This window comes from Phalacrocorax aristotelis, chromosome 1 (genome assembly GCF_949628215.1).
Source record: "Phalacrocorax aristotelis chromosome 1, bGulAri2.1, whole genome shotgun sequence".
In the NCBI taxonomy this organism is placed as follows: domain Eukaryota; kingdom Metazoa; phylum Chordata; class Aves; order Suliformes; family Phalacrocoracidae; genus Phalacrocorax; species Phalacrocorax aristotelis.
Window position 1 is genome coordinate 165,205,815 of NC_134276.1, and position 19,151 is coordinate 165,224,965.

The following is a 19,151-nucleotide window of genomic DNA, read 5'->3' on the forward strand; positions in this document are numbered from 1 at the left end:
TCTACCTGCTGGCAGCCTTGGCATCCCAGGAGGCATTACAAGCAGCAGAGACTGAGACTGCAGGGGAGGAGGCACAAGGTTCCTTGGGAAAAGTAAGGAGTGCTTCTGCCATAGGTGCACAATCAGGCAACCAGCTCTGGCCAAGAAGATGCCACACTCCAAAAGTAACATTCCCGAATGGTGTATTTACTGCTTGGAGCAGTGCAGAGAAGGCCAGGGAGATGGAAGTGTGTGCAAAGGCTAAAGCCAGGATGTATGGCCATCTGTCATGGTCATGAAGGCTGAGACATAGGAGATGGAAAGGGATCAGACACCTACCTAGGTAGACAGTGGCTCGAGGGAGAGTGCTGTGGCACGATGGAGCAGACCCACTGTGGTAGTCACCCTGATTGCCCCAGCAAACGGGACCTCAGTGTGAAGTGAGGATGTTTGTGAAGGAGCTGCTTGTGCCTCCTGTCTGTGGCAGCAAAGCAGCAACCTCCCCTGCAGTGCTGAGGTCAGCTAAGGAGTTGGCTGATCACCAGACCCAAATCGTACACCCTTTTCCTTTCTGAATGACAGAAAAGTGAGTGGCGTGAGGCAAAGCTGCATGACCACCCCTCTTGAGAGCACAAACTTACCTCCTGCCAATGCATGTTTCCACACTGGAACATAGGTCTTGCCTTGGTGGTCTCTGCTCATACCTCAGTTTCCCAGCCAGCAGCCCCAATGCTAGATGATGGCCATATTGAGCCCTAAGGCTTCCTCCTGCGTCCCCACCATGCACCATATTCAGCTCAGCAGCTATGTCCTGCTAGGCTTTATTTGCTGCAAGCCTTCTGCCACCACCCCTGATTTCTCCCACTGTAACCCCTCCCCAAGCCATCTGTGATCCAAACCACCTTCATACAGCTCCTTGTCCTTCTCAATGCTACAATTATTCCATGCACACAGGATAGATAAGAAGACACCTCCCCACTGCCACCTTCCTGATGGCTCTATCCACTGAGCTTCTCTTAGGGCTTCCTCCCCTTTACCTCCCTTGTGCTCCTGGATGTGAGTGCCAATATTACAGGCTCACAACATATGTACCACCTGAAGGTTTCCACACCATGCCTAAATGTAGACTTACTAGGTGGGACTCTGTGAACAGCTTCTCCTGCGCTGTGCCTGTGTAGGCACTGTTTCTGCAGGTGAGGGGGAGCTCGGGCAAAGCTGGGTCTGGGAAGTAGAGGGAGGACAGCAGTGTTCAAAGTGCAAGAAGGGCAAAGTGGTCAGTGAATTCCAACCGTGCTGCAGTACTGGGTTGGCACTGGGACGGTCAGTCACCTCTACAGAGGTTTCCAAACAAAATAAGCTTGTCTGAGCCCCCACAGACAGCCAAGCCGCTCTACTAGCACAACTTTCGTGGGTGAGCTTAGCCTGGTCAGTTATTCACATTGGTTAGCACAGATGAGAGAAGAAAGTGCAAACCTGACCCCAGCTTGGATGGCAGTGGCTGGGCTTGGCTTGGTTTTTTTTGTTCATATTTAGATGAGGCAGTATCAGGGAGGAGCCCTGCATTACACTCCCATGGCCCTTAACCTGAAACAGAAAGCAGAAGCAGCTGCCTATCACACAGCAGGGCTGTGGTGTCAGAGTGTAGCTTGCACGGGACCTGGCAGCAGCCACAGACCAGCTCAGCTGACCAGGGTGGCACCTCGGTCCTCTCCAATGTATTTCAGCTCCGCATCCAGCCAGATTGGCAGCCTGTAAGTATCCTCCACTAGGTCCCCCACCTTTTTAATGCTGCTGGTGTCGGGGGGAGCTGCCAGGAGAAGAAGTGGTGCTGCGGGGTGCAAATGTCTGGAAGGGAGCAGGTTCTTCCCCAGCTGTGGGACACTTTTGGGGCAGTTCCTCTGCAGTTTGGTCCATGTGAAGCTGGCTGGTTTCTGTTTACCGGCAATCCTTAGCTTGTCAGCAGCCTCTCTTCGCCTGTGGTTTCCCCGCAGCTGACCATGCCTGAAGGGAAAAGAGGGATCTTGGGGGTGAGTGGGTGGTTTGAGGGAAAGGTGCCAAGTCCAAGGTTGCCTTCCTTTCCCACCGCTCTTGCACGACATTACACCCCTCAGCAGCCGGGGAGGGGGGATGCAGGAAAGCCAAGTCTTCTGGCAGGCTCTTCCGTGCAAGAGAAAATGCCCATTCCCTCGCCCCTTTGCATTCAGCCTGTTCACTGCAGTGGGGTCCAGCAGCTCTGCAGAGATGTTTGTCCCTGCACAGAGGCCAGATCCTGTGCCGGAGCTGTGTGCCTTGGCCTCCTCACCCCACTGCCCTTGCCCAGGCGCTCAGCCAGCCTGGGGGGAAGGCACAGCCCCAGACTGAGAAGTTGCCTGCCTCCCTCCAAGCCAGCAGGGGGAAGGGTCATGCAGTCCTGGCAGCCCAGAGGGTCCCTATGAGCCCCATCTTCCACACAAACACCCAAGGGGGTTCCTGAGCCATGCACATGGAACCTCTCTCTGCCCAGGAGACTGAGACATGGAGCTGTCCCACGATGAAGTGCAGCACTTCCAGCAATGCCTGCCCAGAAACAAGGGGGCTGAAACCAGGCTGGGGCTTGCTGTGCTGTGCTTGGCTTCCTCTTCCTTGCACCTTTTCGGCGGAGCCACAGACTCTCCTGTGCAAAGGCACAGGTGCCTCCTTAGAGACTGCAGATGTCTGGGAAAAGCCCCAGCTGGACACCAGGCAATAGCTCTTTCCTGTTTATCCCCTGCTTCTCGGCCAGGCTGCCTCCAAACCCACCTCAGGGCCAAGCTGCAATGCTCACCAATGCCATTTCTGCGGCTGCACTGGTGGTGGGGTGCCAGGTCTCGGCTTTCATTGCCAAACCATACATTGCCTCCAAGCCAGCCGTGTGCTCTCTGCCCCAGCTGTCACAGGGTACCCACGCCAAGCATGTTTCTGTCAGTCACACTGGGGGTCAGGGATTCACCTGCTGGGCTAGGCTGGGGAGGCAGCAGGAGGCTGTGGGGCAAATTTGCCTGCAATTTGGCAGAGTGAACAGAAGGGCATCGCTGGGGAAAGAAATTAGGTCCTTATAGACATGAGCCTCAAAGCAGAGGAGAGGGCAGAGATACCACAGGATTTCCTTGGGCCGTCATACACGAAGCAGTCACAGGGTCTCTGAGGTGGCTCTCCTCTGAGCCTGCCATATATTTCCACAAACCTGCTACAAATTTAATTCTCTGTCTCTAGTAAACATGTGCAACTAGGACAATTTTTAATTGCTTTTGTATTTTATTAGGTGGTGTGTGTGTGTAAATAAAAGGTAAAATGAGATGATTGAACAAAAAGTCCATGTTTCTACAAGCCTGCCTGCCTTAGGAACCCGGTCAAAATAAATATGACTGCAAGGGTTGGTGGGTGGGCAGGGCCAGGAGCCAGCTGGGCTGTCCCAGTCCCAGCTCTGAGGTCTCAGCTAACTAAGAGCTTATTCTCCCTCTGAGGGCCGCAAGGCAGGATGGCAGGGAGAACAGTGGGCGGGTGTGAACCCTTGTGGGATAGGGAGAAGAAGAACAGCAATGCCTGGCTGCAGGAGAGCACATGTAAAGACAGAAGAAGAGGCAATAGCAGGAGCAAAACAAGCCCTGGCAAAATTCCATGTGCGTGAAATCTAATTCGGCAGCACACTCTGGGCCCAAGCATGGATATTTTCCTGGTCATTTGTGTCTTCACTGTAGATTCAGAAAAACAGGCATCCTTCGTTTGACCTCCCAGCCTCTCCAGAAGCCTGTTATGAAGAAGACCTCCAAGGGAAGCTACAAGAAGTGAGGTATTGACCAGGGGGAGGGGACAGGTGGGTCTCTGGATGCTGTGACCCCCTTTCATGCTGTATGTGTGTGCTGCTCCTGGCTGTGACTGCGTGGAGAAGTTTGGGACAGAGCAGCTTTATCCCTGTGCACACTAAACATAGGTGCCCCACTCCCAGGTATCCAGGGAGACAGAAAGTGGGAGGGGGATGCTGAAGGGTCTCTAGTCACCAGCACTGCAGCCACGCACCAGATACAGATTGAGAGTCTAAAATCTCAGAGGCTGTACCAAATCCACAAGCGGCTCTGTCGTGATGGCCTGGGACATCCAGGACATTGGGATGATACACCACTGGGCAATGGGCAGTGGAGGGGAGCCAGCAGGACTGACGTTGTGAACTTCTTGAGGGAAGGTGGTAAATGATTCACGGGAGATAATGCTTGGCAAAGGCACGAAAGGGCTTATTTGCAGAGCCTCAAGCTGGAAGCTGAGCTTGAAGCCAATGTCTCTGAGCTCCTTGCCCTGTGTTTGTGCCTCTGCAGACCTGGGTGGCCAGTGCTGCAATGCTACGTGGCTATGCAGCCAGTGATACCCCTTCCTGGTGCCATTTCCCTGTTTTTCAGTGCCAAGCAGAAGCCTGCAAGAGGGCACTGAGGACAGTCCACATTCCTGGGAGAGAAGCAGGGAGTCAGGTTTGCCAGGCAGTCTGAGAGGAGCGAGGACAGCAATCGCAGGTCTGTCTCTGTAGCACCCATCTCCCTGGGCCCCAGAGGAGGGCGAGTGGCTACGGGTGGGTCTGGGGTGCCTCTTTGGGGTGGACAACTTGCCTGTCTGTGTGGGGCATTGGTCCACGGGCAACTAGAACAAAGGAGTATGTCTGCCAGCCTCAGCAGGGAGCAGAACTGTGGGTGATCAGCCCTGCTGTGCCCAGAAATGTACAGGGCATGCAAGGGCCTCAGGGGCATGTGGATGCTGGAAACTAGTGGCATCAATGGCATCGGGTGTCCCAGAGCTACAAGGGGAGGCGGGGATGGGGGGTCCAGAACTTCAGATGCTGTCATGCCTTCATTTTACTCAGTCTTCCAAAGATCACAAGAGATGTCCTTGTCTGGCCAGAACCAAAATAAAATAATTTTCCCAGAATAGCTCTTAACCCCCTCCTTACCAGACGGCAGTGTTTTGCTCCCTTCCCAGCACTGCGGTTTGCTGACAAATGCCTGTTTTGTCCAACATGAGACCATGGTGCAGAGGGTGTGTGTGGGGCTAAGGGAGCCACGCTAGCTAGACATGTCCCCTGTACTCCCAGTGCTGGTCCATGCACAGGACATGATTAAGGCACCTTTGCTGTGACCAGAAATGCACCCCCCTCGACGCAGCACAGTCAGAGGCAGGAGACACTCCTCTGAGATGCTCCTGCTCTACTTGCATGGGGAGTCCCGAGACCTCAGTGACACAGGCTCAGAGCACATCTTGGGAAGGGTGCCATAACATGCAACAACCAAGGGGTCCCCCTTCCATGTTTTGCAGTCGTCTTCCCCTCAGTGGGCTTTACCATGGTATCAAGAGAGCATGTGGGCACCAGGATGGGTCTGCTGCAACAGAGGTGCACTGGGCACTTGCTCTGTGCGCTGACCCTCCTCGAAGCTGCCGGGATCTTGGCCTTGATGTTCTATGCCCTGCTGTGGGAAGCTGGGAACCTGGTCAACCTCCCTGACAAACGCATTGGTTTTTACAACTTCTGCCTGTGGAATGAGACAGCTGAGGAGCTGCAGTGCCTGGAGTACCAGCATCTGCAGGTGATGGGCATCAGCCTACCAGGAATGGTGTTAGCCACAGTTTTTGTGTACACCTGCCTGGTCTTCAGCATCTTCTACTCCATTTTTGTTGCACATGTGAAGTGCACAAAGGAGAGACAGGGCTGGAAGACAATCCTCATCATACCCATCATCAAGATGATAATCCTGTCTGGAGGCCTGGGTATATTTCTTTTCCAAACCTCGCAGTGGATTCACCCCCCTGAATTCACTGGAGGCTTTCTGGCACTAATTGGGACCCAGGCTCTGCTACTGCTCCAGATTCTCACTGCCTACCTCAGCTGGGCCAAGCACACACCTGTGTCAAAGCCCTTTTACTGAGGAGGCCCTGCCCCTTGAGATTTGACAGTGAAGAAGATGCAAGAGCTATTGATAACCCGATTTAAAACAGTAATCCCTCTGCAACTTTAGTCACTGGCAGGAATTTCATCCTTAGTCCAAAGGTCCATGTCCAGCCATGCTGACACACAGCTGTGATTGCCGCCACCAGCTGGCAGCACTCCTGCAGTGAGCAGGCAGCCAGCATGAACACCCACAACACAGCGTGGAAGCTTCCTAGGAACAGCACTGTGTAACACACCCCTCTGCCTGGGGCACAACATCAAAGCAACAGCATTTCTAGCCCTGTCCCACAGGACAGTGAAGGAGACAGATCAGAACCAACACAGACTGGACACATCCCTCTGGCCATATCTAGCCAGGCAGAGAAGCAACCAGGCTTCCTTTCTTGGAGTTGCCCAGAGAGATTCTGCTCCTTCTCCAACTCCTGGAGGTGCACCGGAAATACTCCCTTCAGCAGGAGCACCTATTGGAATAATACCCGGAGTGACTCTGCTGTAGTTCATTAGTGTAAAGTGGCCCACATCCAACCCCAGCAGCAGCAAAACACATGGCAGGGCAGCTTAACAACTTGCTTAATGCTGAACAGAGCCCTAATGAGGAAGGTTTCCATGAGGAAGCAGAGGATTTTGGTGTAGAGTCCAGGTTTGTCCCCACTGATATTATGGGGCTGAGCCCAGCACTCTAGCAGCCTTTGCAAGTCCAGGAGAATGGTTCTGTGGAAGGGAAGCTCAGCCCAACACATGCCCCATGCAAGGGTGTGCTCAGGGGGCAGGGTCAGGGCTGCCACAGGCCGAGCTGGGGCTGGGCCATTATAGCCAGAGTGCCAGATGGGGTCTCTCCACCGTGGTGGTGCATAGCACCGCTCTATGCCATGTCTGTGACCTCACACAAACAAGTGCCTGCTTTACCCCCCACCCCCTTCGGACACATGATGGTCCATTTGCTCTCCTGCTGCAGTCTTGGTGGGGATGTGGCTGGTGATGCTGTTTTGACTGATTCTTCATTTCAGTAAAAGCCCTCATACCTGCCCCAGCCTCATGTGGTTTGTTCATCTCTGCTTCTGATTGGGAACAGGACACTGAGCCATCCTCATCCCTTCCTAGACACCCATGCACACTGCTATGCCCCCTTGGAATAGTCCGTTCCCCTGCCAGTCTGCTCCCACCCATGTTGTCCTCATCTATGGGTGGCCTGCTCCAGCCTGGAGGCAAATGCAGCATCAGGCCCAGTGGGGATAGCCTGCCAGGCCCCACCAAAGCTGCCACAGAAGGACTGCAAGGGCAAGGGAGCCCCAAGGCTGAACCATGACTATCCAGCTCTCTGGAGCCAGCAAAGGCCTTCCAGGACCAGCAACTCCCTGCTCCCCTCCAGTCCTAACAGTGACCCACCAAAGGGACACTCACAGAAACCAGAATATCCTCTTTAATCTTTCCATACTCCGATATGCCAAACAGAAATTAACATAACCTAATCTGGAGCCAAATCCTACTGAAGTCAGCACACACTGGGAGAAGTGAGTGCCCCTTTCCTTTTCCCCCATGGCCTTTGTGGGCCTCCTGCCAGCTCCATAGGCCACATACACAGTGGACACACAGCCCACCACAGGCCCTCTCCTGCCATCTGCAACGCTGTGGGAGGGGACACCCTTGCCACTGTCCCCTTTGCTCCTGGGGAGCCGCAGAGGAGGCAACGTTAGCTGAAAAAGATCTCCCTGACATATTTCAGAACATCGTCATCAGAGTCCTCCCACCCTGTCCTCTGTGTGTCAGCACCAGCACCAGGAGGGGTTGGGGGAGCCGGACTGTGGTTGCTGCCTCCCCCCGTGCTGTCTGTGTTTCCAGGAGCCTCGCTGAGTGTTGGCTGGAGCTCCTGCTCCTGCTCCTCTTCGCTCCGGGACCGGGCCTTCTCCTCACCTTCCTCACACTGTAGATTCTGAGCAAAGGGAAAACAACCAGACCCTGCTGTGCGTGACTTCATCCCGGGAGCACCCCAAGGGGTAGGGGGAGCAGCCCGCCATCCCCCGCGGGACACCCCCCCGCCACTCGCCAGATCCGCGATGGGAGCTGGTTTTGTCCCGCGGCGCCCGGCGGGGCGGCCGGGGGGAGGGGGCAAAGGCAACTGCGCCGACCCCGGCAGCCTCCGGGAAGGGGAGGAGGGGACCGGGAAACCCGGGCGCCGCTCGGCAGCGCCCCCCGACCCGCCTCCCGGAGAAGGGCCACCAGGGAGCCGTGGTCGGCAGCGCTCCCTCCCGCCCGCGCTCGGGTACGGCCCGGGCCGCGTCCCCGCTCCCGGGGGTCCGGTCTCACCTCGGCCAGCACCGCCAGGGCCACGTCCACCAGCTCCGCCTCGTTCATGCAGTACACCACCGCCGCCGCCGCCCTGGGAACCGCACGGGGAGACGCTCAGGGCGGGCAGGCCCCGGCCGCTCCCGCCTCTCACCCCGCCACCTCCCCCGCCGCGCTACCTGGGCCCCACCGCCGCCGCCTGCCGCCGCCCGGCCTTGGGGGGCGCCGCCGGCGCCGGCGGCTTGTACGCCGCCGCCCCCATCCAGGCCGGGAGGAGCCGCCGCCGCCGCGCTCCCGCCGCCATCCCGCGGGATGCGGGCAGAGCCCGGCAGCAGGGAGGGACAGGCAGATTCAACGGGCTGGCGCCCGAGCAGACACAGCTACCGCCGTTCGCGCAGCACCAGTGGAGAGGTGCGACGCGGCGAAGCTTTGCTGCACGTTCAACGGTTTGTCAGCAGCCGCGTCCGTGGCCGCCGCCGTATTTTACTCTAAAACCTCGCCCGACGCAACGAAGGACGCACCCTTCGATATTCTAACAAGGGAGCCAAGAGAGCTCTAGCGCCGCAGCACTGCACATGCTCAAAGGAATCTTCCGGCCGCCGAAGGCAGAGACAGTTCGCCTCGCGCTGGCATCTTCACGCCCCCTCTGTGACGCCCCCTCTGTGACGCCCCCTCTGTGACGCCCCCTCTGTGACGCCCCCTCTGTGACGCCCCCTCTGTGACGCCCCCTCTGTGACGCCCCCTCTGTGACGCCCCCTCTGTGACGCCCTGAGCACGCTCGCCGCTGCCGCTGTTAGGCCGCCCCCTGCAGGCGCCACCGCTCAGTGCTGTCGCCGCCTCGGCGGGAGCGGCAGCGCATCTCTGGCTGGGAGCGTCGACGGCTGCGAGTCGCGGCCGCCGCTCGGGGCTCGGCTCTCGGCTCTTCTCTTCCTCTCCCCGCCCAGGGCGCCTCCTGCAGCTGCTAAGCCCTCGTCCCCGCCGCAGCATGCAGAGACTCGTCGGACTCCTCGGGAGGGTGCGGGAGCGGGCGCCGTCCAGCAGCGCTTCCGCGCCCTGCGCCGCCGGCGACCCCGAGCTGCGGGAGGAGGGCCGGGGCGGGCTGCACAGCATGGCCGCCCGAGGTGACCTGGCTCAGCTGCGGCGGTGCTGGTGGTGGAAGAGACTCCGCATCAACTGGCGGAACGCGGAGAGGCAGTAAGGGGCGGGCAGTGCCGGAGCAAAACCTACCCATCCTGGCTGGAAGAGCCGGCGAAGCCAGCACGATTGCAAGCACCCTAGGAGCAGGGCCGGTTCCACAGCACTGGCCTTAGCGCAGGCCAGCCCAGGCTGGGGCAGGAGGCGGCCAATGCTCCCTCCTCTGCCCTGCCCTGCCCTCCCCAGCTCTGCCAGCCGGGTCCCCGTAGTGAATCTTCTGTGGAGCTCAGCAGGCCTTCGGCCAAGCAATGACAGCTCCTTAATTGTTGCAGGACTGAGCAGCATGGTTGAGCAGGGCATGGATTTGCCGAAAGACACGGCACAGCCTTCCCGTTGCTCTTAGAAATCCCATCCCCTCTGTCTCGGGGACACGTCTGGCACAGGACTGATAGCAGGAAGAGCCAGGGGCTCCTTCAGGCACTGCAGTCTCTGTAGACTTATGTAGTCTCCATAGACTCCAGGCTGCCAAGACACAGTCTCCTTTGCTGTGCTGGGTGGCTGGGCAGTCCTGCTGGAGGCAGGGACCAGTGCCTGGGCACAGGAGTCTCTTTGTGCAGATTCATTGACACAGCTGAGAAAATGCCTCCTGACTCAGCAGATATGTTGGGGATTTCTCCTAGCCAGCCCCAGGTTTTGGGTGGGCAACGGCTGCCACCACCTCTGGAATGAGAAAGCTTGCTTTCAGCTTGGTTTTTGCCACTTGAGGCTTGTGGCCCTATGCTGGCGGGTGCCACAGCCTGAAACAGTGCCTTCAGCTGTCTGTCTCTGTTAATGGAATGTATTCTGTTTCTAGGACGCCTCTGCATCTTGCTTGTGTGAACGGCCATGCAGATGTTGTTCGATTTCTAGCAAGAAAGAAGTGCCAACTAAACTCTCGTGACAATTTTAAGAAATCGCCACTGATGAAGGTATATGGAATATGTTATGCTGTTGCACATTGGGCTTATCGATTATGCACTGAGCGATACATACCTTGCATGATTCTTCATGTGGGCCTGTGTAGAAACCGGCATGTTGTCATTGCCAGGGAAGGGGCATAAGGTGCCTAATCTTTGAAGACGCTTGTACGTTCCAGTGTCAGGAAGATGCGAGAGTTCCAACAGAGAGAAACGGAGATGTTGGAAGTTATTCCTCCTTTGTGTCTTGTTTTCAGGCGGTAGAGCACCAGCACGAAGACTGTGTGGCTATTCTGCTGGAGCACGGTGCCAGCCCTAACCTCAGAGATGGTAGTGGCAACACTGCCCTTCACATGGCTGCCATGCTTCCTAGGAAACCTCTAGCGGCGCTGTTACTTGAGCACAATGCCCATATTGATGCTCAGAATAAAGTAAGCTTGGACTTTGAGTAGGGTTCCTCTTCCCACAACTTGCTTCACTTTTCTATGTTATTGTAAGGGAGATGATTTTTCCTTTCAGTTGGGATACACTCCGCTCACTACTGCAATCACCAGGTGCCATGAAGAGATGGTCGAGTTCCTTCTTCAAAAAGGAGCTGATGTGCATGCTCAAGACAACCATAAAAGGTGAAGGGTTTGACTAACGCGTGTGGGACTCCTTAGCATTGTTCAAATTGGATTGATGGGAGGCATGGGAATGAGCTTTGAAAAAGAAGCAGGAGCTGCAGAGGTGGAGCTCCTTCTGTGTGACTTGTGAAAGTAGATGCGGCACTTGGCTGCTCTCTTACCTCAAGGGGCATTTTCTGCACTGAGGACTGCAAGAAAGGCATTGGCTGTGGTGCCACACACACCCCCACACCCCCACCCAGTGTCTGCTCTGGGCAGGTGCCTGGCCTGGAGAACTGAGGTCCCACCAACCTGAATTTTCCAACTCTTCTACATGTTTGGCTGTGCTTTCACTCTGCATCGTAGGAGAAGGGAACTGAATTGTTTGGGGGAGCAAAGAGAGACTGAAGTAATGGCAATGCAATGGCCGCAGAAGCTGATCTATTTCTTATCATCTGTTGGATCCTTTAGGACCCCTCTTATGATTGCTGCTCTTGTTGGGGATCTGAATGTAATACAACTCCTTCTTCGGCATGGTGCTGATATTTCTCATAGAGACCAGTTCAACTATACAGCTATGTTTTATGCCCGTATGCACCCTGAATATCCTAGGTAAGTGTTTTACACCCTCATTAGAGCAGTTGCACTATCAGAATGTCCGTGCTGATGTACGGCCCTCTTTGGTAATATCGCCGGGGTTTAATGAGGTGTTGAGACCTTTGTTGAAGCTGAGCTCAGTGACATCTTCTGATGCATTTATTTCTGCGTCAAGAGTGGCTTTGAAAGTTGGGGAAAAATTCCCCCCACAGTTCACTCTCTGAATTCACTTGTGTGCTGCCAAGGTCCGCTCAACTCAACTGACTAGCAACTACCTGCCTTTTGTTTCAGAGGGGATCTAACTGATATCCCCTAAGTTAAACTCTTCAGCACTTTTCCGCCTCTCATGGGTAGCTTTGCACCCCTGGCCATTCCTTTGCTGAAGTCACTATGTGTGCTTACCAATTAGGCTGAAGGAAATAGCCCTCTTCCTAGTGATGGCAGCCTAGAGATGGGTCAATGAACTGCATTATGCCCACGAGTATACCTTGTCTAGCCATAAACAACTACCCGTGACTTCTTGTCACAACATCTCAACTTCATTCCTTCTCCCCCTGCCCGTTCTGTCAGTCTGTATTGATGGGAAGCAGGAGAGAAGGGTGCCTGGGTAAATGTAAAAACCCTTTTAGGAATAAAACATGTCTGAGGATTGCTCTAGCAAAACAAGATGTTTGTTCTTTCCCTCCAGGATTCTGGCACAGTATCAATGGTGCACTCACTCACCATTTTCCATAGCAGCCTTGATATGGAGCATGTTTTTAATCTTTTCTTGTTTGGTTGGTTATTTTTGTTTTGGTTTTAGTTCTGCTTATGAAGCAAACCTGAAAGTAGTCTCTCTCTGGAGCCCCAGCTGAACCTCTGCCAGGGTTGTGAGAAGAGAACACCTAGGCAATAGAGTTAACCCCCTGCAGTGCTTGGAATGCAACCGCAACCTTTGCTGGCCTCTTGAAATCCCAGTTAAGAGCTATCTAAACTCTCAGGTCCTCAGAATAACCATGGGAGTTTCTGAAGCCCTTCAAACTCAGGACTGGGTTTGAGGAGACATTACCCCACCTTGACGTGAAGAGTTGCTACAGCATTAATGTAGGTTCCTCCCGAGGTTGAAGCCTTGTAGTTAGAAGTCAGTCTACCAGGCGGCTTGTTAATCTTGCTAGCCCTCGAAATGGAGATGGGCTGTATCAGTTGAGACTGTGGCCAGCAGGAGTGAGTTACTACAAAGACAAAAATAGGCACCAGTAGCGTAAACATGCCTAGAGTGTGTATTATAATCTCCGCTACTCTAGTAGTACACTAAATTCGGGGGGTGGGAGGAGTGGGTGGGGGCTGTCTGTGTGAGTGTTAGCCTTTACCATCTGGATGTGAACATGGTAGGATGGCTCATCAATGGCTGTAACTCATCCAGTAGAGAGTACATACTAGTCTGTAAGTATTTTTACCAAATACATTTCCTTCATTCTGTATATAGTATTTGTACACACCTGAATGAAAACAAGGCCTCTGAAACGAGAGAAGAATGTTCTGTCAGGGGTGCAGAAGACATAGCAGGACTAAACAGCTCTTCCTCTGGAAAAACTCCTCACATGCCCTTGGGTGCTCCGCAACTACCTGAAGCAGGTAGGATCGTTTAGCATCAAGAAGGTGATGAGGACAAACCACTTTACCCAGTATTAGAACATTAAAAATGCTTAGAGGCGATGTTGAGAGATGGGGAACAGCAGAGTGAAATAAGCACTCACAGCAGCGTTGTGCTTCTTACCCCCTATGTAGGTGTCTTGCCGGTGGCAGGAGTGGAAGTAGAGAAAGATGATGTATCCCCTCTTGATTCTGAGGTAAAATCAGAGAATCATTTAGGTTGGAAAAGACCCTTCAGATCATCGTGTCCAACCGTAAAGCTAGCACTGCCAAGTCCACTGTCCCTAAACCACATCCCTAAGCGCCACGTCTGCTCATCTTCTAAATACCTCCAGGGGCGCTGACTCAACCGCTTCCCTGGGCAGCCTGTTCCAGGGCTTGATAACCCTTCTGGTGAAGGACCTTTTCCTAACACCCAATCTAAACCTCCCCTGGCGCAACTTGAGGCCATTTCCTCTCGTCCTGTCACTTGCTACTTGGGAAAAGAGAGCAACACCCACCTCGCTGCAACCTCCCGTCAGGCAGTTGTACAGAGTGATAAGGTCTCCCGTCAGCCCTCCGTGCTCCGGACTAAACAACCCCACTTCCCTCAGTCCCTCCTCAGAGGACTTGTTCTCTACACCCTTCACCAGCTTCCTTGCTCTTCTTTGGACGCGCTCCAGCACCTCAATGGCTTTCTTGCTGCGAGGGGCCCAAAACGCAACACAGTGCTCGAGCTGCGGCCTCACCACCTTGCCGAGTACAAAGGGACAGTCACTTCCCTAGTCCTGCTGGCCACACTGTTTCCAAGACAAGCCTGGATGCTCTTGGTCTTCTTGGCCACCTGGGCACACTGCCCGCTCGTGTTCAGCCGCCTCTCGACCAACACCCCCAGGTCCTTTTCTGCCGGGCAGCTTTCCAGCCACTCTTCCCCTTCTCTGAAGGAGGCAGCGGGGCCCCACTGGGCTCGCTTGCTTTTGGGCTTGTTTCCCATCGCTGCTGCTTCCGCCAGACGCTCGTAACTGGGACCTTGACATGGCAGTGCTGCAGGCAAGCTGGTCAGTGAGGACTGGGACAAAGTGAGGTCACGCTAGAAACCCTGGACTTTGGCAGCTGGCCCTTGAGCTGGATGTCTAGTATAGGATTGAAGCAGTAAAGCGTCCCCCTGGTTACAGTCCTCTGAAATACTGGAAGGCTGATGCTGGGACGATTGCTGGCTTTCCACCATGCAGCTCTCTCCCCCGCATCCAGCCAGCATCAATTGGTTGCCCGTAGGGCCTACGGCCTAGGCGCTTAGATGCTGCTGCTGCCTAGGTCCTCTCTATGTTGGGCAGGCGTACTTCGGCCCCGTTTGAAAGCCCTGCTCAACACGGATTCCTAGCACGCTGGCGGTGTTTGCCCTTTTTGTTCTTTGCGTCACCTGAGACCCACGTTACGCATGTTGGATTACGCGGGAGCTTTGTGTGTGGAAACGGGTTGAGAAGGAGTCTGTGCCAGTTCTCATGCATGTCTCTTAAATTACGCAGACGGTTTCCGAAGGCCCAGGAAAAGCATCGGCCGGCGTGCAGCTTCCAGCCGCAAACAGACCCGGAGTGTGCGCGTTGTCCATTCCAGGGGAGCGCGGCAATGGTAATTTGCTGACGGACTGAACGGTTACTTTTGCAGTTTCTCTGGCGTGAAGCGATGGGGAAAAGCAGAGTGAAATAAGCACTCACAGCAGCGTTGTGCTTCTTACCTCCTTTGTAGGTGTCTTGCCGGTGACAGGAGAGGAAGACGAGACAGATGATGTCAACTCTTTTGATGTTGAGGTAAAATCAGAGAATCATTTAGGTTGGAAAAGACCCTTCAGATCATCGTGTCCAACCGTAAAGCTAGCACTGCCAAGTCCACTGTCCCTAAACCACATCCCTAAGCGCCACGTCTGCTCATCTTCTAAATACCTCCAGGGGCGCTGACTCAACCGCTTCCCTGGGCGGCCTGTTCCAGGGCTTGATAACCCTTCTGGTGAAGAACCTTTTCCTAACACCCAATCTAAACCTCCCCTGGCGCAACTTGAGGCCATTTCCTCTCGTCCTGTCACTTGCTACTTGGGAAAAGAGAGCAACACCCACCTCGCTGCAACCTCCCGTCAGGCAGTTGTACAGAGCGATAAGGTCTCCCGTCAGCCCTCCGTGCTCCGGACTAAACAACCCCACTTCCCTCAGTCCCTCCTCAGAGGACTTGTTCTCTACACCCTTCACCAGCTTCCTTGCTCTTCTTTGGACGCGCTCCAGCACCTCAATGGCTTTCTTGCTGTGAGGGGCCCAAAACGCAACACAGTGCTCGAGCTGCAGCCTCACCACCTTGCCGAGTACAAAGGGACAGTCACTTCCCTAGTCCTGCTGGCCACACTGTTTCCAAGACAAGCCCGGATGCTCTTGGTCTTCTTGGCCACCTGGGCGCACTGCCCGCTCATGTTCAGCCGCCTCTCGACCAACACCCCCAGGTCCTTTTCTGCCGGGCAGCTTTCCAGCCACTCTTCCCCTTCTCTGAAGGAGGCAGTGGGGCCCCACTGGGCTCACTTGCTTTTGGGCTTGTTTCCCATCGCTGCTGCTTCCGCCAGACGCTCATAACTGGGACCTTGACATGGCAGTGCTGCAGGCAAGCTGGTCAGTGAGGACTGGGACAAAGTGAGGTCACGCTAGAAACCCTGGACTTTGGCAGCTGGCCCTTGAGCTGGATGTCTAGTATAGGATTGAAGCAGTAAAGCGTCCCCCTGGTTACAGTCCTCTGAAATCCTGGAAGGCTGATGCTGGGACGATTGCTGGCTTTCCACCATGCAGCTCTCTCCCCCGCATCCAGCCAGCATCAATTGGTTGCTCGTAGGGCCTATGGCCTAGGCGCTTAGATGCTGCTGCTGCCTAGGTCCTCTCTATGTTGGGCAGGCGTACTTCGGCCCCGTTTGAAAGCCCTGCTCAACACGGATTCCTAGCACGCTGGCGGTGTTTGCCCTTTTTGTTCTTTGCATCACCTGAGACCCACGTTACGCGTGTTGGATTACGCGGGAGCTTTGTGTGTGGAAACGGGTTGAGAAGGAGTCTGTGCCAGTTCTCACGCATGTCTCTTAAATTACGCAGAAGGTTTCCGAAGGCCCAGGAAAAGCATCGGCCGTCGTGCAGCTTCCAGCCGCAAACAGACCCGGAGTGTGCGCGTTGTCCATTCCAGGGGAGCGCGGCAATGGTAATTTGCTGACGGACTGAACGGTTACTTTTGCAGTTTCTCTGGCGTGAAGCGATGGGGAAAAGCAGAGTGAAATAAGCACTCACAGCAGCGTTGTGCTTCTTACCTCCTTTGTAGGTGTCTTGCCGGTGGCAGGAGCAGAACTGGTGATAGAAGATGTCAACTCTTTTGATGTTGAGGTAAAATCAGAGAATCATTTAGGTTGGAAAAGACCCTTCAGATCATCGTGTCCAACCGTAAAGCTAGCACTGCCAAGTCCACTGTCCCTAAACCACATCCCTAAGCGCCACGTCTGCTCATCTTCTAAATACCTCCAGGGGCGCTGACTCAACCGCTTCCCTGGGCAGCCTGTTCCAGGGCTTGATAACCCTTCTGGTGAAGGACCTTTTCCTAACACCCAATCTAAACCTCCCCTGGCGCAACTTGAGGCCATTTCCTCTCGTCCTGTCACTTGCTACTTGGGAAAAGAGAGCAACACCCACCTCGCTGCAACCTCCCGTCAGGCAGTTGTACAGAGCGATAAGGTCTCCCGTCAGCCCTCCGTGCTCCGGACTAAACAACCCCACTTCCCTCAGTCCCTCCTCAGAGGACTTGTTCTCTACACCCTTCACCAGCTTCCTTGCTCTTCTTTGGACGCGCTCCAGCACCTCAATGGCTTTCTTGCTGTGAGGGGCCCAAAACGCAACACAGTGCTCGAGCTGCGGCCTCACCACCTTGCCGAGTACAAAGGGACAGTCACTTCCCTAGTCCTGCTGGCCACACTGTTTCCAAGACAAGCCCGGATGCTCCTGGTCTTCTTGGCCACCTGGGCACACTGCCCGCTCATGTTCAGCCGCCTCTCGACCAACACCCCCAGGTCCTTTTCTGCCGGGCAGCTTTCCAGCCACTCTTCCCCTTCTCTGAAGGAGGCAGTGGGGCCCCACTGGGCTCGCTTGCTTTTGGGCTTGTTTCCCATCGCTGCTGCTTCCGCCAGACGCTCGTAACTGGGACCTTGACATGGCAGTGCTGCAGGCAAGCTGGTCAGTGAGGACTGGGACAAAGTGAGGTCACGCTAGAAACCCTGGACTTTGGCAGCTGGCCCTTGAGCTGGATGTCTAGTATAGGATTGAAGCAGTAAAGCGTCCCCCTGGTTACAGTCCTCTGAAATACTGGAAGGCTGATGCTGGGACGATTGCTGGCTTTCCACCATGCAGCTCTCTCCCCCGCATCCAGCCAGCATCAATTGGTTGCTCGTAGGGCCTATGGCCTAGGCGCTTAGATGCTGCTGCTGCCTAGGTCCTCTCTATGTTGGGCAGGCGTACTTCGGCCCCGTTTGAAAGCCCTGCTCAACACGGATTCCTAGCACGCTGGCGGTGTTTGCCCTTTTTGTTCTTTGCGTCACCTGAGACCCACGTTACGCGTGTTGGATTACGCGGGAGCTTTGTGTGTGGAAACAGGTTGAGAAGGAGTCTGTGCCAGTTCTCACGCATGTCTCTTAAATTATGCAGACGGTTTCCGAAGGCCCAGGAAAAGCATCGGCCGGCGTGCAGCTTCCAGCCGCAAACAGACCCGGAGTGTGCGCGTTGTCCATTCCAGGGGAGCGCGGCAATGGTAATTTGCTGACGGACTGAACGATTACTTTTGCAGTTTCTCTGGCGTGAAGCGATGGGGAAAAGCAGAGTGAAATAAGCACTCACAGCAGCGTTGTGCTTCTTACCTCCTTTGTAGGTGTCTTGCCGGTGACAGGAGAGGAAGACGAGACAGATGATGTCAACTCTTTTGATGTTGAGGTAAAATCAGAGAATCATTTAGGTTGGAAAAGACCCTTCAGATCATCGTGTCCAACCGTAAAGCTAGCACTGCCAAGTCCACTGTCCCTAAACCACATCCCTAAGCGCCACGTCTGCTCATCTTCTAAATACCTCCAGGGGCGCTGACTCAACCGCTTCCCTGGGCGGCCTGTTCCAGGGCTTGATAACCCTTCTGGTGAAGGACCTTTTCCTAACACCCAATCTAAACCTCCCCTGGCACAACTTGAGGCCATTTCCTCTCGTCCTGTCACTTGCTACTTGGGAAAAGAGAGCAACACCCACCTCGCTGCAACCTCCCGTCAGGCAGTTGTACAGAGCGATAAGGTCTCCCGTCAGCCCTCCGTGCTCCGGACTAAACAACCCCACTTCCCTCAGTCCCTCCTCAGAGGACTTGTTCTCTACACCCTTCACCAGCTTCCTTGCTCTTCTTTGGACGCGCTCCAGCACCTCAATGGCTTTCTTGCTGTGAGGGGCCCAAAACGCAACACAGTGCTCGAGCTGCGGCCTCACCACCTTGCCGAGTACAAAGGGACAGTCACTTCCCTAGTCCTGCTGGCCACACTGTTTCCAAGACAAGCCCGGATGCTCTTGGTCTTCTTGGCCACCTGGGCGCACTGCCCGCTCGTGTTCAGCCGCCTCTCGACCAACACCCCCAGGTCCTTTTCTGCTGGGCAGCTTTCCAGCCACTCTTCCCCTTCTCTGAAGGAGGCAGTGGGGCCCCACTGGGCTCGCTTGCTTTTGGGCTTGTTTCCCATCGCTGCTGCTTCCGCCAGACGCTCGTAACTGGGACCTTGACATGGCAGTGCTGCAGGCAAGCTGGTCAGTGAGGACTGGGACAAAGTGAGGTCACGCTAGAAACCCTGGACTTTGGCAGCTGGCCCTTGAGCTGGATGTCTAGTATAGGATTGAAGCAGTAAAGCGTCCCCCTGGTTACAGTCCTCTGAAATACTGGAAGGCTGATGCTGGGACGATTGCTGGCTTTCCACCATGCAGCTCTCTCCCCCGCATCCAGCCAGCATCAATTGGTTGCCCG

General features: G+C 55.0%; 5 protein-coding genes across 6 annotated transcripts in view; 2 read left to right on the forward strand and 3 right to left on the reverse strand.

The window, feature by feature from the left end:
- Positions 1-14,415, reverse strand: part of LOC142050762 (histone H4) — a 223,180-nt gene extending 208,765 nt beyond the window's left edge. The window contains exon 1 of the mRNA XM_075079887.1: positions 14,407-14,415. The gene's annotated coding sequence lies outside the window, so the exon portion shown is untranslated. The remainder of the gene's footprint in view (positions 1-14,406) is intronic.
- The window catches only part of MGP (matrix Gla protein), a 228,501-nt gene that overhangs the window by 121,056 nt on the left and 88,294 nt on the right, over positions 1-19,151 (reverse strand). The gene's annotated exons all lie outside the window — the stretch shown is intronic.
- Positions 4,355-6,948, forward strand: TMEM140 (transmembrane protein 140; the record flags this gene model as incomplete). The annotated part of the gene is made up of 2 exons (XM_075089833.1): positions 4,355-4,499; positions 5,293-6,948. Coding segments are annotated over 2 exons (753 nt in total), but the record flags the coding sequence as incomplete, so codon positions are not given.
- On the reverse strand, positions 7,326-8,643 carry CYREN (cell cycle regulator of NHEJ). The gene is made up of 3 exons (XM_075079592.1): positions 8,386-8,643; positions 8,228-8,300; positions 7,326-7,853 (listed from the first exon to the last, which is right to left on the reverse strand). The coding sequence occupies exons 1-3, from the start codon at positions 8,508-8,510 to the stop codon at positions 7,614-7,616; spliced, it is 438 nt and encodes a 145-aa protein (XP_074935693.1). The 5' UTR covers positions 8,511-8,643; the 3' UTR covers positions 7,326-7,613.
- LOC142050727 (uncharacterized) lies at positions 8,962-17,953 on the forward strand. 2 transcript variants are annotated; one of them, XM_075079789.1, is made up of 12 exons: positions 8,962-9,400; positions 10,194-10,308; positions 10,554-10,727; positions 10,816-10,922; positions 11,373-11,513; positions 12,964-13,112; positions 13,266-13,327; positions 14,636-14,738; positions 14,856-14,917; positions 16,226-16,328; positions 16,446-16,507; positions 17,816-17,953. In XM_075079789.1, exons 1-12 carry the CDS (start codon positions 9,192-9,194, stop codon positions 17,936-17,938), a joined length of 1,410 nt encoding a protein of 469 aa, XP_074935890.1. In that variant the 5' UTR covers positions 8,962-9,191; the 3' UTR covers positions 17,939-17,953. The 2 variants fall into 2 exon arrangements, with proteins under 2 accessions (XP_074935890.1, XP_074935898.1); XM_075079797.1 differs by lacking the exons at positions 16,226-16,328; positions 16,446-16,507.

Coding starts and splice junctions, on each gene's coding strand:
- LOC142050727 (XM_075079789.1), top strand. CDS start 9,192: ATGCAGAGACTCGTCGGACTCCTCGGGAGGGTGCGGGAGCGGGCGCCG. Junction 9,401..10,193: donor TGGCGGAACGCGGAGAGGCA/GTAAGGGGCGGG, acceptor TTCTGTTTCTAG/GACGCCTCTGCATCTTGCTT. Junction 13,328..14,635: donor TATCCCCTCTTGATTCTGAG/GTAAAATCAGAG, acceptor TAAATTACGCAG/ACGGTTTCCGAAGGCCCAGG.
- CYREN (XM_075079592.1), bottom strand. CDS start 8,510: ATGGCGGCGGGAGCGCGGCGGCGGCGGCTCCTCCCGGCCTGGATGGGG. Junction 8,301..8,385: donor GCGGCGGCGGTGGGGCCCAG/GTAGCGCGGCGG, acceptor TGCGGTTCCCAG/GGCGGCGGCGGCGGTGGTGT. Junction 7,854..8,227: donor CCCTGGCGGTGCTGGCCGAG/GTGAGACCGGAC, acceptor CCCTTTGCTCAG/AATCTACAGTGTGAGGAAGG.